At 27.9% G+C, this 17,262-nt stretch overlaps 2 protein-coding genes across 6 annotated transcripts; one reads left to right on the forward strand and one right to left on the reverse strand.

Annotated features, from left to right (window-relative positions):
* Window positions 1-764: 764 nt before the first annotated feature.
* LOC100162419 (ATP-dependent RNA helicase dbp2) lies at window positions 765-12,401 on the forward strand. Of its 2 annotated transcripts, none has more exons than XM_029491591.1 (10): window positions 765-895; window positions 3,401-3,755; window positions 3,822-3,947; window positions 4,012-4,123; window positions 4,418-4,786; window positions 4,864-5,036; window positions 5,098-5,208; window positions 6,718-6,839; window positions 11,150-11,389; window positions 11,457-12,401. In XM_029491591.1, exons 2-10 carry the CDS (start codon window positions 3,469-3,471, stop codon window positions 11,915-11,917), a joined length of 2,001 nt encoding a protein of 666 aa, XP_029347451.1. In that variant the 5' UTR covers window positions 765-895; window positions 3,401-3,468; the 3' UTR covers window positions 11,918-12,401. The 2 variants fall into 2 exon arrangements, with proteins under 2 accessions (XP_029347451.1, XP_001948493.1); XM_001948458.4 differs by having other exon boundaries at window positions 767-995.
* A 105-nt stretch (window positions 12,402-12,506) lies between these two features.
* On the reverse strand, window positions 12,507-16,525 carry LOC100160388 (ribonuclease H1-like). 4 transcript variants are annotated; one of them, XR_003839742.1, is made up of 10 exons: window positions 16,259-16,525; window positions 15,805-16,030; window positions 15,560-15,735; window positions 15,157-15,245; window positions 14,867-14,990; window positions 14,714-14,805; window positions 14,480-14,655; window positions 14,177-14,418; window positions 13,826-13,898; window positions 12,507-13,701 (listed from the first exon to the last, which is right to left on the reverse strand). XR_003839742.1 is itself a non-coding variant. In NM_001293453.1 (9 exon segments), coding segments are annotated over 5 exon segments (609 nt in total). In that variant the 5' UTR covers window positions 16,387-16,496; the 3' UTR covers window positions 14,136-14,418; window positions 14,480-14,655; window positions 14,714-14,805; window positions 14,867-14,990; window positions 15,157-15,165.
* Window positions 16,526-17,262: the final 737 nt, after the last annotated feature.

Below are 17,262 nucleotides of genomic sequence, written 5' to 3' on the forward strand. Positions count from 1 at the left end.
CCTATTACGAATATTAATTTTTTTTTTTTTGAAACCTATGTACTTCAACAACTAAGAACGACGGTGCTATCAAAATTAGATAGCCATACTTCGTTTTGAAGGCAATTTCGAATTCTGAGTTTTTACGAATACGCTCGACACTCTAGAAGCTCCCTACGCCTGCCGGCTCCGGTCGCCAAAATTATTGTTTAATTCTAATTTACAATCGATGCACACATAATATATATATCCTTAGATCAATTAAATGGAATAATATTTTGATAAAAAGATTGTGAGTACTGAGTAACCTAGTCCAGGGGCTCACGTTGGCAAGAGCCCAGTCAGTGAATGCCTGTATATAGAATTGTACATAATCAGTGGCGGATTTAAGTATTTAATAGTTTATTAAGTACTTAAAAGTCTTAAATCCGCCACTGATTATGTACAATTCTATATAACTACAGTTTATTTGTATTGTACTAACTACTAAGAATTAAGATGTATCTTATTTATATCTTAGTCCGAGTTATGTAGACTGTTGAGTTTGATATACAGAAAATAGGTACAACTTAAAAGCCAAAATAGCGCGAATGTAATAATAAAATTGGTCACCGTAATAATATTATTATGTCGATGTTGGTCACGCGTTCATACTCCAGGGAGCTTCTATACAACACTTACGTCAACAGTGTTTACCAAATAATATATATGTGTAATATATTCTGTTGTAGTTGGCGTCATTCGAAATTTTTCTTTCCATTTGTCGAAATAATTGATAATTTTCTTTTCTAGTGCAACAGCAACAGAGCAACGAAGTACGAACGCCGAACGGAATAAATATACAGTTTTTGTTGTGCTGCAAGCTTGAATGGCTTTTGAGCTTTTCGATCGTTTTGCTTTTGACGATCTTATATAGGTATCATACCTATCATATATTCATATTAAATATTTAATTTATCGTGTGTTGTAAAAATTATATACTCGTTTAAATAGTTTCGCATAAAATTTATCCACACGTAAGTATATACGTTTTTATCCATGATTTGTCAGTACATCATTAAGTTGATGTCTATAGTTAATGTCATAATCCTCCTATAACATTGTGTAACTAATCAAATAAGTAGTTGCCTACGGTATTTGTGTGTATAGAAATATTGAAGAATGTGAATATATAAATACCCAATATTGAGATGAACATTGTAAACAAATTTACTACAGATGGACACTTTACTATTATTAACTAGCAAAATCTAACAATCATTTTTAATTATAATCATTTTGTTAGTTTTTAGAATAAAATTAAATCTCTGCTTCAATTATTTTATAATTTTTGATTTTAAAAAGTATTATGTTTATGTATATACCGTTATTTTGGGTGGGGTCAAAATCAAAACCAATAGATATTTAATTAGGTATGAATTATATTATCTTCAGCATACTACACATTCAGTATAGTGAATTATACATTTATAAACGTTGCTTATTTTACGGCAAAATATTACAATTTATCAAGTAAACTAAACTAATATAATGTTTTGTGAAAATAAAGTACAATTACAATTTTTTATGTAAATTATAAGATATAAATTTGTGATGTGGCCTTTTTTACTTTGAGTAATGATTTACTCATCCATAAATCACTCACCTCTGTATCTATCTACTAATTGCTGCATATTATATATTAGATGCTGAGCGGAGCGAGGAAGCTATTGGTTTTACAATGGTGTTTATTTTTTATTTTATTTTTTTATACCCTGTTTTTGATTTTAATTTTAATTTATTCTTCATGAAGATATAGGGAACCAAAATTGTATGATGTAATGAGACCATAATTTTTTCTCCTTTGATCAGGATGCCTGTACATTTTAATCGGAAAAACACTTACATTTTTATAATTTTTTTATTATTGTTTGCATAAAATAAGAATAGTTAAAATAATATACTTAGTAAAAAGCAGAAGAACATAATAAAACAAATTATTCAAAATTAGTGAAATAATATTTTATGATTAATGTTTATTTATTAAAAACTAGAAAATTAAAATAGAATAAATCTTGAGCTGTTTGGTTGGTTGGTTTTCTATATTTTTTTTTAATGAGTATATCTGCTTTAAAATGTCAGGTAGACTGACAGACAAAAAATGTACTTACTCTATATTTATGTGAATATTTGCGTGCTTAAGCTCAATAGCATGGAAGTTTGAAATACTTTCACCCAACGATTTTCAGCTGCTATATTATTGGTGATTGTGCACCTAAATAGTACCTATATAATATTATATTATATACGAGAGTGGTCAAAGCAGTGGCTACGATCACGTATTTATTTATTATTCTATAATTTTTACCGATGGAGATTTATAGTACAAATATTTTTTTAAAGAATGCAGATTGTATACCTATTTTTCAAAGCGGGACATTTTTTAGTTATTTTTGGGAAAAGCATATTTCATTAGCGGGGACATATAATTATGTTGTGGTCGTTATGTTATGTTATGTCGTGGTTATACCTACATCAACTTTGTACAGTAAACTCGATTATCTGTGGAATATGATAGCACAGCAACTACAGATAATTAAATTCTAGGGTTAATCCACAAAATACAAATTAAAACAAAAATTGTATTATCAAAAAAAATGTATCTTGTAATAATAAATAGTATTTAAAGAAAATTAGATAAGTACACTAGTATTTTTATTTAAAAATTCATGAAATATTATAAACATTTACATTTATTTTTTCACCAAAACATATTGTTCATGAATACTATTTTTAGTACTGTACTTACTACTTAGTACTGTAAAGGACTAAAGATGATCAAGTGTTCAAGTTATATTTGATAAAAAATATCCGATTATTTAGGAAGGTATAGATATTTAGAAGGTACCTATTTTGTAAACGTACTTATTATACCACTTTCATATTATGAACTATTTTAGGCGCAATAGCATACATTTAAATTGCATATGATATTCATTTTTCTAGTAAAAATACATATATATTTTTTATACATAAATCATTAATAATATTATGTTTATAAAATATACATTTTTAATGGTTAGTTGACAATAATTTAAATCGTTACCTATATTAAAGTTAGTAAAGGGTACGGTATACAGTAAGACAAACATTTGCATTTAGTATTTTTTTGAAAGTGATAAAACCTACTAGATTGTTATACCTATTTGATGATTAAATTAATTAAACTTAATTGTTTAGTTATTATTTTAGTATTTTCTTTTACCTAGTTAAGTCTATAGTTTAAAATTTGAAATACTATTTTATTTATTATATATGTAAGTTTTATACTTAAGTTTCATGATTTTATGTGTGATGATTGTAACTAGGTATATTAAGTTATGTCAAAATTATTAATAAAATGTGCCCTAAAATAATTATTTATTTGATTTAATAAATCTAGGAAATCGTGGTATCCAAAATAAAGAAACCTTATCACAGATAGCTGATACCCAATTTATCGGCAGTTCAATGAGGCGAGCGAGTTATGGAGGTGGTAGTCGAGGAGCACCAAGAGGTAGCAGCAGTATGAACAGAAGCGAAAGTTATAGTAGCCGTGGCTCAAGTTTTGGTAGCCGTGGCGGTGGAGATAGTGATGGATACAGACGAGGTGGGCCAGGAGGAGGTGGAGGAAATAGTTTTAATAGCTTAAAGAGTAAGCAACCTGGCGGGGCTCTACGTAAACCTAAATGGGAAAATGAAACACTTCAACCTTTCCAAAAAAATTTTTATACGCCTCATTCATTAGTTTTAAACCGGTATGTATTCAAATTTATTATGAAAATACGAAGTTTATTCTATTTCTAAAATTTGTTCATATTTAGTCCTAGGCTAGAAGTGGAAAATTATGTTAGGGAAAAAGAAATTTCGTATGTCGGTAGTAATATCCCAGATCCTATAATGAATTTCAACGAAGTCATTCTTCCAGACTATGTTTTTAATGAAGTAAAGTAAGTACTTAGGTAATAAACTGTTAAGAATATTGTGAATAATAAATATTTATATAATAATTAGAAAACAAGGATTTAACAATCCAACTCCCATTCAAGCAGTTAGTTGGCCAATTGCGTTGAGTGGACGAAACATGGTTGGAATAGCTCAAACAGGTTCTGGAAAAACTCTTGCTGTAAGTTGAGAACTAATATTTTTTTTTTATGAACCTATATTTCTTAAATAATTTTATTTTTATAGTTTTGTATTTATTCTTTGGAATAAAATTAGTTATTTTATTTTAAATTGCTATAAAACGTTTTGATTTATTTGAATAAATTGCAATTTAAAATAAGCATAGTTAGTTAATTACTGTCTTGTAAGTAATGATGTCAACCTAACTATTTATTTTCTTCTTTTTTTTTTTTAAATTGAAAATTAATAAAATTAATAAAAGTTTAATATATATTGTTCTTGTTAATATTTTTAGTATATGTTACCGGCGATATTACACATCAATCATCAGCCTCGTCTCTTACGTTATGATGGTCCAATAGTTTTAGTATTAGCACCTACTCGTGAACTTGCTCAGCAAATTCAACAAGTAGCAGTTTCATTTGGCACCTCTACATTTGTTAGAAACACTTGTGTATTTGGTGGTGCTCCCAAAGGTCCTCAAGTTGATGATTTAGAACGGGGTGTAGAAATTGTAATTGCAACACCTGGAAGACTTATTGACTTCTTGGAAAGGAATACAACCAATTTAAAACGATGCACATATTTAGTACTAGATGAAGCTGATCGTATGTTGGATATGGGCTTTGAGCCTCAAATACGTAAAATTATTGAACAGATCAGGGTAAAAATATTTAACTTTAATTTGTATTTGCATCTTATAAATTATAATACAATTATATAAACCAATATTTCTAACAGCCGGATCGTCAAGTTTTGATGTGGTCAGCAACATGGCCCCCTGAAGTTAAAAATTTAGCTGAAGAGTTTTTGGATGATTACATACAAGTGAATGTTGGATCTTTAAATTTGTCTGCCAATCATAATATCTCGCAAGTAGTCGATGTGTGTGATGATTATGAAAAAGAACAAAAGTAAGTTACATAAGAGTTATAAAATATTATTTGAAAATAATTTCATTTTCATTTTTTTCAGATTATATGCTTTGCTAACAGATATATTTTCTCAACCAGATAACAAAACTATCATTTTTGTAGAAACTAAACGTTCTGTTGATAATATTGTGAAATTAGTAAACCGGAATGGGTAAAATATTTTTATTTCTTTAGAATATCTACTTGGTAATTTTTTTAACTTAAGACACTCAATTTTCTTTTCGCTAGTTGACTAATGACAAATTCTAAAAATGTCAATAGTAAAATAATGATTTCTAGCACTTAAATACAGCCAACTAAAAGTGAGTCACGACCAGTTAGTAAAATTTTCCCACTTATGTGAAAGGCAGTATCATAAGTAAAAAATAAAAATGTAATCTCATTATTTGATAAATAATTATTGAATAATGTTGCACTAATTCCATGAGAACACTCTTTTTTTACAAATTGATGACCAAGTGCCAGACCAAGGTAATTAATGTTCTGCTCAGCATTGTTTATTAAACAATAACATATTGAATATACACACATTTCTATAAAATCCACTAATATAGAAATATTAATTGTAATTTTTGCATTCCCTGAAAAGGTTTAGTTGAAATGTCTTTGTATTATCATCTATTATCCTCTTTTCAGGCTGGCATTCATAGTCACCACTTAAGATTACTAGTTTGATTCTCTCTCCAGTATATGCATTGTTATTTGTTACATCCTTGTTGTTGAGGGCTATCCTGATACCTAAATTTGAACTCTGATTGCCAAATAGTTGCTTCCCTGCTGTCTTCAATGAGATCTCCATTTGGGAAATTTGGACTGAAAATGTTCTTAACGTCATCTTTTTTCACTGTAACACGGTGTATAGTATGCTTGACGGTGTCTGCTAGCCTTTTCCATTTTACGTAGATAGTGCTAAAGCACCGGTTTCCAGTCAACACCTGTATGCAATAGATGCTATACTCCGTCTAACAAGAGCCCAACCTGATAATTGCTGTGCATTATTACCACTTAACCAGCGCGAGCGCCGCTTCTCTGTAAAGTGGCACCGTTGTATATATGTTCAGGTACCCCCCGTGGTAAGAGAATTTAGACCTTTGACGGAGCACATTTCGATGCATGAGTGAGTTGCGCATCTAGTTGGACAAAGTATAGTGTTGAGAGATTACAACCATGTTCTCTTCCAAATTTCTTTAAAGGATTTATTCAACTTGTTACTAGTAGTCTATAGTGTGTTGTTCCCTAACCTATCAGTACAATCAAATGATATCTAAAATGTGCACAAGCACACCCTAATATATAGAATGATTTTATCTACTCCTAAATGTAGAACCTCTGAATATAGTGAAAATGCTGTAACAACAATCGTGGCTTATTTTTTATTGTTTGTATTATAAGAATTGGTGCATTTATTACAACTGGTGTGTATTTTATTCTATATTTAAATCCAAAATATATTTGATAATATTTTTTTGTTATTTAGAAAAAATAAAGATTTTAGTATTACTAAAAATAATAGATCATTATGGTACCTAATAATTACAACAATCAACTGAAACAATGAGTGTGTTATGTTTCAAATAATCGCCTTGCATAAATGATATTATGCATAATAAATTAATTAGTAATATTATGTTAATTATGTTAATCATTATGAAATCTCAAGATGGAGATCCATTGGAATACATGGTAATAAGTCTCAAAATGAACGCGATCACACGTTGAATCAATTTCGTTCTGGCCAAGCAAATATTCTGGTGGCAACTGATGTAGCTGCTCGTGGTTTGGGTAAGTTGCGGTAAAGAAAGCAAATCAGACCGTGGAACCCAGATTCCAGACTGGTTGTTATTGTATTGATGCCTTCGATGGTCTTGTATCTACTCGCTCAGCCGGTCGGGTTAATGTCAAAGAAAACAGAGAGCACGTCGGATGATTTTCAAGGCACGTAATATAATATAGCCTATTTTTCTTTTTTCTTTTTTTTTTTAATTCTTGATAACCAAATCAAGAAACAACTATACACATACAATGTGTAGGGCTGGTGTTTTAATCGCGCTGTTTGTGTGGTTATATAAATCTGGTCAAAAATGAAATGTGAATATGTAAGCGGATTCAAGTTATTCTGTAGTAATTTAAATCTCATTTAAAATTGATCGATTCTGATCCGCTTAAATTCTCAATCATTTGATCAGTAATTACATCAGCCCAAAACTTAATAAGGAGGCTATGTTATACCAATTGACCTTAATTAGGCTTATTTTAGTGCAGTAGAATCTTAATTGTCTGAAACTTAATGAATTTGATGTTTAATGACTACCTAAGTTTTCTACAAATTTATAATTATTGGTAAATAATGTATTATACTTTAAGATACCTAACTAAAAGGTGTTTCAGATAATTAAATTTGGGCATTCGTTAAGCGTTTAATCTGCAAGACCAAAATAATCAACCCTAATTTTATAGGATAAATTGAGATAAAAATATATTGATTCCAATTATCTAATTAAGATGTTTTGCCGCATACTACTATAGTATCTGATGAATGAAAACTATACCACAGTGTGAAAGATACTGGCTATATTTTTTTAACTATTATTATTTATTTTTTTTTCATTTTTAACTATTCATCATTCAGAAAATTTTGTGAATCCTAAAAATGGGGCTTGTGCAACACCCAATGAATGTTCATGGTCAATATAAAAATTCATTATCTTCATAAAATTGTATTGAATTATTTAAGATCTTTTATAGCACTTTAAAAGATTCCATAACAATTATTATTAATTTTAATATTATTTTTGGAAGATATAATAAAAGATGTTTTATAATTTAAATATTTTAATTTTGTATGATCATTTTTATAATAATAATTTTTTTTATTCAATATTATACATTTTAATTACATTTTTTTCACCTACGTAAATTGTATTTTTTCCTGGTAGTTCACACACTTAACCCTAAAATGGCTGGTAGGACACAAGCTAAACGAATGCCTAAATTTCTACTGCAAATATACTGTATATCTGTTGAAAGAGACATTCTCGATAGGCATAGAGGAGTAATTCAAATAAAAATGTGAAGGAGCAATATATTTTTATATTATGTATATTTATTTTGTAGGTATTTTTTTAAAGTTTTATTCTTAGCTTTTAATTTTGATGAGCTTAATCAATTCTTGGACAAATGTATGACAATATTTGTATTAGTTATATTGTGGTGTAGGTTTGATGTTCAAAAAATATACATTATACTATTTTTGTTTTTATATTTCATAAATGTTGAATATCAAAGTTCTAATTGATTTTAATAACATCTTACAATAAAAATTGAAATATTAAGTAGAGAATTAAAATGTTTCTAGAAAAATATTCATGTTCCTTGATTGATGATGTTTGTGCCAGGCAATGTAGATAAGCATTATATATTTTTATAAATAGTATACAATATTATTTATATATATATATATATATTTGATTATTTATATGTATTATATTGTTAAAGGAACTTTTATTTTTAATTAATTGAAATTTAAAAACCAACATTTAGTAAAATGATGTGGCTGAGTGGGATAAGCTGTTACTGAATCTGACTATGATTGTCAAACACCATTAATGGTTCAGTTAAATGTTTTTTACTGGTATCTTAGGGTAGAATGCAATGGAAAATCACAGTACTTGTTTTACCCTTCTCTTGTAACACAACAGATCAATTTATATACAATTGTCAACCATGCCTTTTAAGGTAAGGTTCATTAACCTTTTAAAATACTTCATTAAACATGGAGCAGAAATTTTTCATTAATGCTACACACAATGCTGGGTATGAACCATTTCATTAATATTTTTATAGTTCACTAGTTACATAAATTATTAGAATATTATATCTGATGAAAAGTGGATATAATATATTATATATTATCTTATGTATATAATAATTATAATCACTTGAATAATATATTATGTATGTATTATTTGTTACTTGGATATGACTTACAAAATTTGTTCAAGATTTACCAAGTATTTCAATATATACAAATTGACCATTGTATTATAGACGCTGCTTACTTAAATTAACTATTAAGTATATAGTTCATTATTATTAAATATTTTTGAAGTGCTTAATATGTTTCATTTGTATAACTAGTAGAGTTCAACATCACAGTACTTTTGAAAAAAACAAATTTAATTTAGTGAATAAAATTTAAATATTCACAAGATTATTTTTCAAAGTATTAAAAATTTATTAATGCAATATTACGTGCTTATATTTCATAATGTTATTTAATTATAAAAGAAAGTATATTTTGGCCTTCAGAAACGGTTAAGACTCATCATAAGAAGTTAGAAGATAAAACATGATATAATACTAATAAATAATAATAATCATTATACAAATTTATGTTGTAATATTGTATAATATTCTGCAGCGAATAATGCTCCTTCATGTTAAATAAAGGCATCTGAAATATTTTATATTGTGTCAATCAGTCTGGTAATTTTATATATTATTATTTAAAAATGTTTTACAGGATAACATCATACTTATTAGTTTATGTGATTTTGTTCTAATATACTCATATTTCTAATAACAGTTATTGTTTATATTGCCATGGTTAAATAATATTTAAAGCATATTATTTCATTTTTAAGTAGTTATTTATTATATATATATTGTTTAATTATATTCTGTAGGTACATTTATGAAGAATCTTATTTTAAGGTTAAGTTAATCAAATTATAAAGAAGAACTTTTACAAGGAACATTTTATTTATGTTCATTAATTAAAATTGTTCTTAATTGATAACATATTTTAGAGAGGAGCGATGATTGTAATTGTTATTACATTTATTCATGACTAATGACCCAGTATTGGTAAAACCATTTTAATAAAGTAAAGTTGGGTATACGTAAAATTATTAAGGAATTTAAGTTCATTAAAATTAAAATTTGAAATATTTATAGAGGTATTTAATTTGTATTAATTTTAACTATTTTAATTCTTTTAGTTCTTCGTATAACTAAGAATCTTTTTTTTTAAATTAATTAATCTAAGTAAAAAACAAAACCTCTAAAATGTGCCATATATTAATTGGATTAAAATAAAATTCTCATTTGTGAAACGTAATGTGCCTTTATATTGCTTTAAGTCTTATGTTTTTGTCTGGAGCAAGCAACTAAGTGGTAATAGATTAACCATAATCAGTACAATTTAATGATTTTATTTATAAATTCATTTTATAAGCATTTAAAACTACTTTGATTCATAGTAGAATACAGTAGTGACAACCTGTTTTCGTCCGGCTGCGCTCATCTCCCACATAACGGCATGGGTAGTTACCGGTGGAAGGGGAAAATAGTGTGTAGAACTGGTGTACTTTATGGCCCTTTTAACACAAGTAACATAAGCAGATTTTAAAGACATTGGTAAAATAATCTCAATTTTTTCAAAATGTTACGTTGGCCCTTTTTGCACCAAACCACAGACTTAAATGTAATACAAATATTACAATTTTTAATACAAGTTTTCAACATAACTATGGTTACAAGATATGTTTTTCTCGTTTTAATCATACAGAATATAAATGATTCTTAATAATAGCACATAGAAAGGAAATCTAATCAAAGTATTTCCAATAAAGTAAATTGTACGCCATTACAGCCGTGCATAGTCATATTTTAATACAGTCAAATAGTATACCCCAGGGTCACTGTTTTTTTTTTTTTTTTTATAAGCAAATTTAATGTATTTTGATTTTATTAGTAATTTGTGAAAATGTTAAGCCTAATACTCGTTTTATAGGTTATCTGTATTGATTTTAAAATGATTATTTTTATTAAATTATTAATGTTATTGCATATGAATACTTACTTTAGAGAACTCAATATTCATAAAAATGAATATGAATAATGAATAATCTTATAATTTGTAAATTTTTTTTAAATTAAATTAATCAAAAATTGTTATTATTGCTTATTTAATTTATTTTGATCTACTATATTATATATTTTTATTAATGAAATATATTTTATTACCCATCTTCTGTTGTTTTATTTTGATTTGTTAAATATTAATAATTGAATATTTTATTCTTAATTAGATGTGGATGATGTCAAATACGTAATAAATTTTGATTACCCAAATTCATCCGAGGATTATGTACATCGTATTGGTAGAACTGGTCGTTCTAGCCGTACTGGAACAGCATTCACATTTGTTACCCCCAGCAATGCTCGTCAAGCCAAAGATCTCATATCTGTCTTACAAGAAGCTAAACAAGTGGTTAATCCAAAGCTTTTTGAACTTGCAGAAATGGCTGCTGCTGGAGTGTTTGGAAAGAGTATGTTCCTTTAAATAGTTTGAGGCCTTTGATTTTTTGAATAATAATTATGTCCTAAATTATTTAGTGGACCGTACCAATCGTAGCCGTGATCGTGGTGGACAAAATAATCGAGGCCGTGGTAATCATGACCGTGGTAGTCGTGGAAACTATGGTAGTGGTGGCCGAGGTACATATAGAGGAGGAAGTCGAGGTGGTTACTTGGGTGGAAGTCATAGTTCTAGTCGTGATAGCTATACAAGCGGAAATCAGGGAGGTCGTAGTGGGTTTACTGGAACTAATCCTGTTAGCAGCATTATGAGTAATAATAACAATGGAACTGCTCCAGGTCGCGAAAGAGCAAGCAGATGGGGGGATAGCAATAATAGTCAAGTAACGCAGCACCAACCTACTAGTCAGCATCAACCAGCATTTGTGTCGCAACCGCCCGTTCAAATACCTAATATGAGTAATCCACCTCCTGGTTATGCGAGTAGTTATGGATTCCAAGCGCCTCAACCTAATAGTAATTTTAGAGGAGGTTTTTAATTTATGACTTTGATTTTTTTCTTTTATATAATATGTATTAATTATAAAGCACTTTATTTTCAAACCCAACTTTATTAGATAACAATGGTGTGTTTAGAAAAAGTAAATAATAATAAAAATTTATACCTGTGTAATATTACTTTTAGTAAATTATTGATAAACTAAATTATGAATACACTTATTTATATTATATAATATATATTATGTACTCAATATTTCTAACTAAATTGTAATTATTTATTATTTGAAACTATTATTTTATAAAATTTTCAAGTTAAATGATAAAATAAATCTTCTGTTCCAAATAGTATTCAGTACTAAGTTTTATGCTGGATAGATTTTCATTTTCTATGGACAAAAAAATTGTTGTACTAATGTTTTCACATTTAGAATAGTCTGTTTATAATATGGAAAAATTAATGTTAATTTTAAAAACATTATTCATTCGTTTTAAATTCAAATATATTTCAAACTTAGGTTGTCACTTGTTCTTTAGTTATTACTATTTGTTTACACAACTAAATCAATGAAAGTAGGTAGTAGGAAGTTTATTTAATGTTAATTGTTAGTTTTATGTTACAAATTTTTATAAAATTTTAAATCGTAATAAGCTGTGTAATGTATGCTCTGTTCAAGAACGCCTGCGACAGCCAGCTACTACGCAATACTACACGGCAGGTGTATAAATAGTTGACACAGGACAAAAGGCCAAAATATGGCACTATAGATACAGGTATGCTATGCCGCCATTTTGCGACTAATAATGTTATGTGAATTTGAATTTCTCCCCCTTTATTTTATCATTGATAAATGTGACACAAAATGGTGCATAGCATACCCATTCTATGTAGAGCCTTAGCTAAAAGCATAAACTACTACACAGTAGTTCATGGCCAAAAGGGTGTTGTCTGATCATTGGCGATAATAATTTATTTATAATATAAATAAAAATATGATGTGATTACTTGGTTAATATTTTTATCGGTATACTCATGATAATATAAACATTGAACAATGATTGCAAATGTCCAGATTTAGTTCAAGTCCACGCAACAAGTAACTAAGCTTGCTTACCCATATAATAAAAATATTATTACGACTGGACGAACATTTTGACAATCATATTATGAGTTAGTAAAACGGAGACAATATATGGGGGTACCCGCGGGGTATGATGTCCTTTTAAGTACATATAAAAAATAACTGATCATTTCAAGTATCTACAGTTAATAGTTTTTGAATTACAAGAAAAGAATTCCATGAGAAATAATAGTTAACTTATGGATGATTATTCAACTTCAAACGCTCATAAAAATTTAATTACCTTTTCCATAAACTTGTTTGTTAAAAGTAGAAAAACTTTTGATGAGCGAAAAAAAATATTTTTAAAATGTGTGCAGTGTGTAGAAAACTAGAAAATACTAATATAAAATTATAAACATTCGGTGAAATTTTTTTTAGTTTTTTGGTTTTTCCTTACACTTCAAATCTGCTAGGAATTTTTATTTTTTGTTCATTAAAGTACTAACAAGAATGTTAGTCTACTACAAAGTAGAAAATTGAAGCATTTATACTACCCCAAAAGGTAAAAAGTGATGACCGACAAAAAAAAAAAATATTAACAAAACACACCATTATAAAATCAATACATTTTTAGTTTTTACCACTTCATTCAGAATTTACAACTCATGATGCTATAGTATTGTTAAATTTATCCAAACCTCATGACATAAATGTATTCTGTTCAAAACAAAACAATAGTGTATTAACATTGGCAGCTACACCTGAAAATATCAACATTCTACATAGCAGAAGAATATAAAATATATATAATACCTAATAAGCTTTTAATTTTTATTGAAGCTTATTTAAATTTTTCCAAATCTAAATATTAGAAAATATAGATACTTTTGGACTTGAATGCAGATTGATGCTTTCTAGATTTATGTAGTTATGTGACACTATAATTCAATCTTTAAATCTACAAAATAAAAATAAATGTTGACTATTAAAAAAAAAAAAAACGTTTGGTAACTTAATTTTAATACAATATCTACACATATAAAAAAAATGTCTCATTTAGATATATTTTTTCCATAAAAGACTAAAATAATAGTACCAAATCAACTTATGAATTAAATAAACAAATAATGTTTTATTGTCTATGAAAATGGCTTTTGTTAAAACTGATATAAGAAATAATACTTTCCCATTCTTATAAGTATAAAATGTTAGTTTTTATTTTTTAAATATACATACATAAACTGAATCTTGCATGTCTCACATTATCGCTTTTGAATAAATGGATACAAAATTGATATGAGACTATAAATATTCACATTTGTTCATCGTTAATTTGAAATAAGAAACATACAAAATTAACTGGTTAATAACAAAAGTGAGATTAATTTAAAATTTTACCCCTACATCTTAGCCCCTATCCTGGCTAACTTATCGGCTTCTTCGTTACCGATAATCCCTTTATGACCAGGAACGTATGTCTAAAAAGAAAATCTTTATTAAACATTAAACAAAATTTAAAGAAAATTGTATTTATATTACCCAGCTAACAGAATCCATGGACTGGATTCTTTTATTTAATATCATAAACATTTCTTTGTTTTTTACTTCAGCACCTGCACTGGTTTTCCATCCTTTAGACAGCCAACGTGGCATCCATTCATTTACACTTTTAATGACGAAATCGGAATCTGTGTGTATACTTATTCTAGTGAGACCTAAACATAAATTAATACTGTTTGGAAAATTTGCAAAAATAATGTTTTTGTTAATTACCAGTAGAATAAACACGTTCAATTGCTTTAATAGTAGAAAATATCTCTGCATTGTTATTAGTTTGTGTTCCAGGTACTCTTATTGATAAATTCCTAATAAAATTATTAATATCAATATTAAGCTAAAACATGATTTATTACAAAAAACACATACAGAGGATGGTCATTTCCAAACCATACTCCTGCCCCTGCACATGCTCCTTTATAGCCATTGTTTGAACAAGCACCATCCGTATAAACAACAACTTGATTTTCTTCATTGAATGTAAAAGATTTTTCTAAATTGTAAATGGTAGTTAGTATTTTGTTTTTTTTTTGTAAAAATATATCTTAAATATTGCTAAAGAAGTTTAACAATCAAGTTTTGAAATAAACATTCAAAATGAAAACTAATGAACAAATAATTATTTAAATTATGTTACATTTAAGAACAGTTATAATTACTTGCTGATTCTAGTTCAGACGGGAGTAAGTCGGTACCATCAATAGCATCAATATTTGAAGAACATATCAGGTTTTTATTTAACGGTGTACTAAAATGAAACATTAAAATATTACAAACATTTATGAGTTTGTTACAATCCAGGAATGTACTATGTAACTATGAAGTGGCTAATACTATAGAATTAAATATGATTTCTGATGAACAATTTATTGTAACAAATTATAATGCTAAAATAATATTTCAGTTAGTGTATAAAAAAATATAATAATGAAAAAAATCTGTTAACAAGAGTTCAGAAAATTTAACTGAAACAAAATAAATCATACCTATAAATCTTTTCTTTTATACTGCTCAAGATAATTATAACATTATTTCATACTAAATAGTCATTAGTAAACATACTTTGTTGTAGCAACTAACGACAAATTGTCTATGGATTCAGTTTCATTCACATTCAATATTTCATGAAGTTTACCAATAACTTCATCGTTTAAAATCTTCAATTGGTCTTCACAGGTCGCCGATAATCCTGAAAATGATGATACAGCAACTCGCAAATCACTGAATGCTATTTTTATCTGAAGAAAATAGAGTGATGTCTTAGCAACTTTTTTATTAATGTATTAAAACAAAAATATAGTAAATACTTTTTTTATATGGTCTTTCACTGAGCTGATTGGATATAATGGATTATCGGATCTTTTTCTTTTCGCACCTTTGAAATGATCTAGTGATGATCTATGATTAGTGCTTTGTGTATTTTCTATACACACAAATTTGAAATCTTTGATGTATTTTTCAGCTTCTATTTTTGTATCAAATTTCTTGGCATAAGAATTAGGAGTAGCATCTCTCAACCCACGAGCCTCCTCCCTACAAATCGATAATACAATAATTAATAAGAAATTAGAAGCAGCCAGATAATATATTTAACATTTCATAAAATGACAATCAAGATAAAAAAAAATAGTATTCCGACAGTAATTACTAATTAGTAATGAACTGTAACACAAAATATGAATTGAAAACGTAAGCAATTTGTAATATATTTAGTATTACGTCCTGTGTTGAAGTGCACATTACTGTCTAAGTTAAATTTACCAGTTTTTGGCTATTGCACCGGCTTTCGAAGTCCTGAAAATTACAGCGTAAAACGGCATCTTAAAGAAACGACAAAATATTCGTTTAATCGATAATAGACTACGGTATTTACAACCACTGAAATGCATAAAACTCGTGATTCGTCGAGATTGATCATAAAGCGACTATTTTTTTTTATAGTACTTAGCGCCTGTCGAGTACTATAAATTATCACAGAATTGAGGATAGATGAAATTTCAAATTTCATCAATTTTGTGATACTATAGACTACGACCCTTTATCAATGCTACTACCGTTGACCCTGGTCAAGGTTTGTAGATAATAATTATCTTCTATAATAATTCTATTATAATATGTCTATGCCATAGCCTATAAGCAAGTCCCGATTTTTTGTAAGCTGTAACGCATACATATCCACACCGTTCAACGTATCGTCACCAATTTGTTTACTGTTATAGGTACCTGAAGGTTTTAGTACCACTTTTGTAAATAATAAATAACTATTAAGTTCTAGAAAAATTAAAAATCAAAGCTAATCTATTTACGTATAATTGCATGGGGGGCATTTCGGGTATTCCGAATCGGGCTTAATTTCTAGTTAATTTTGTAATTACTCACCGGTGTGTCGTCCACTGATATTATATTATATATTTATACATATATAATCAATGCCTTGGCGTAATCCACGTATATCGTATATTACGGTCCGTATTAACTCTGATTTTACCGGCCGAATTCCGCTCTTTAAATTTGGTAGGTCGTAGGTAGTTGATGATTGTTTCAAATTTAATTAATATCCAACATGTACATTTGTTCTGAGAAATATTTATTCCACGAGCAATTGTTCAATGTTCCACATTCCAAAATTTTTTATTTAGACATTTAGTTTAGTACCTACTACCTATAATACCTATTCAAGTTTACGATTTCATGCAGCCCTCCTTTTTTCACCCACATGTTCGATACTGGTTACTACTTACTGGTCTCATTCAATTCCTTATTCC

Source organism: Acyrthosiphon pisum, chromosome A3 (assembly GCF_005508785.2).
Source record: "Acyrthosiphon pisum isolate AL4f chromosome A3, pea_aphid_22Mar2018_4r6ur, whole genome shotgun sequence".
In the NCBI taxonomy this organism is placed as follows: Eukaryota; Metazoa; Arthropoda; class Insecta; order Hemiptera; family Aphididae; genus Acyrthosiphon; species Acyrthosiphon pisum.